At 60.1% G+C, this 1,249-nt stretch overlaps 1 protein-coding gene across 1 annotated transcript in view; it reads left to right on the top strand.

Annotated features, from left to right (window-relative positions):
- The window catches only part of IRX4 (iroquois homeobox 4), a 10,041-nt gene that overhangs the window by 6,914 nt on the left and 1,878 nt on the right, over window positions 1-1,249 (top strand). Inside the window, 2 exon segments of the mRNA XM_015563118.1 lie at window positions 1-42; window positions 818-1,146. Of these exon segments, the coding sequence (XP_015418604.1) occupies window positions 1-42; window positions 818-1,146 (371 nt within the window).

Here is a 1,249-nt window from a genome sequence, read left to right as displayed (position 1 = left end):
CTACCCCTACGAGCCGGCGCTGGGCCAGTACGCTTATGACAGGTGAGGGGCTGACCCTCTTCACCCTACCCGGGCCCTGGCGCTCCAATCAGCCATCACCCCCACCCCCACCCCAAGCATCGCAGGGCCTCTCTGAAAGGTGGGGAGGCCAGACCAGCAGCATTCCTCTCTTAAGTCTTACTGAGCTGACCAGACCTTGGTCCCAGCCCGCCACCTGGCGAGCCCCAGCCCTGTTGAAAGAGTCTCCAGTCTCCCACCTGCCACCCCGCACCCCAAGCAGTCTAGACTCCAAAGTCCTCACTGCGCTGTGGTTTGGGGGAGTCTCATCTTGCTGCCCAGGCCTGGGATGATCCCTCCACCCCAAGAAGTGCAACCCAGCCCACCGCCCCTCTGGTGGGAACCTAAGGGGGGCAAGTCCTTTCCCACTAGCAGGCAACACGCCCCATCTTTCCAGAAGAGACGATTACATATGCAGAAAGGTCATGCAGGTGCATTCTCCCCAGGGGCGCTGAAGACCAGTTCTGTCCGTGGGCGTTGCATAGTCTGGTTTGAAGATATATATGACTAGCGACAGACACCTGGCTAGGCCTTGTGCTTGGCCCCACCCGCCACCTCCCTGGCTCAGGAAAGAGCCCAGGGTCCATGTGAGTTTAATCAAGTATAAACATTCTCTTTGCACTTGGGCCCAAAACAACAGCCCCCGCGGGCAGCAGCGCAGGTCAGAATGTGGGTGCAACTCAGGTCTTACGACCATAAACACACACCCTGGACCCGGACTGGAAGCCTCCTGACGCCCCATTGCGCCCCTTGTCTCCAGGTACGGCACCATGGACAGCGGCACACGGCGCAAGAATGCCACTCGGGAGACCACCAGCACGCTCAAGGCCTGGCTGCAGGAGCACCGCAAGAACCCCTACCCCACCAAGGGCGAGAAGATCATGCTGGCCATCATCACCAAGATGACCCTCACGCAGGTCTCCACCTGGTTCGCCAACGCGCGCCGGCGCCTCAAGAAGGAGAACAAGATGACATGGCCACCCAGGAACAAGTGCGCGGATGAGAAACGGCCCTATGGGGAGGGCGAGGAGGAAGAGGGGGGAGAAGAGGATCCCCGGGAGGAGCCCCTCAAGAGCACTAAGAGTGAAGGTGGGTAGAAACTGGTGATGCTGGGGCTGGAGTCCAAGGCCAGGACTCCCTGGGCCTTCTCTGTGGGTTCTAAAACAGCTAAAGGCATGGAACCCTTGGGGAG

The sequence above is a fragment of the Myotis davidii genome, unplaced genomic scaffold (genome assembly GCF_000327345.1).
Source record: "Myotis davidii unplaced genomic scaffold, ASM32734v1 scaffold135, whole genome shotgun sequence".
Taxonomy (NCBI): Eukaryota; Metazoa; Chordata; class Mammalia; order Chiroptera; family Vespertilionidae; genus Myotis; species Myotis davidii.
The sequence above is the reverse complement of the archived record's forward strand: the minus strand, read 5'-3'. Positions and strand labels throughout refer to the sequence as shown.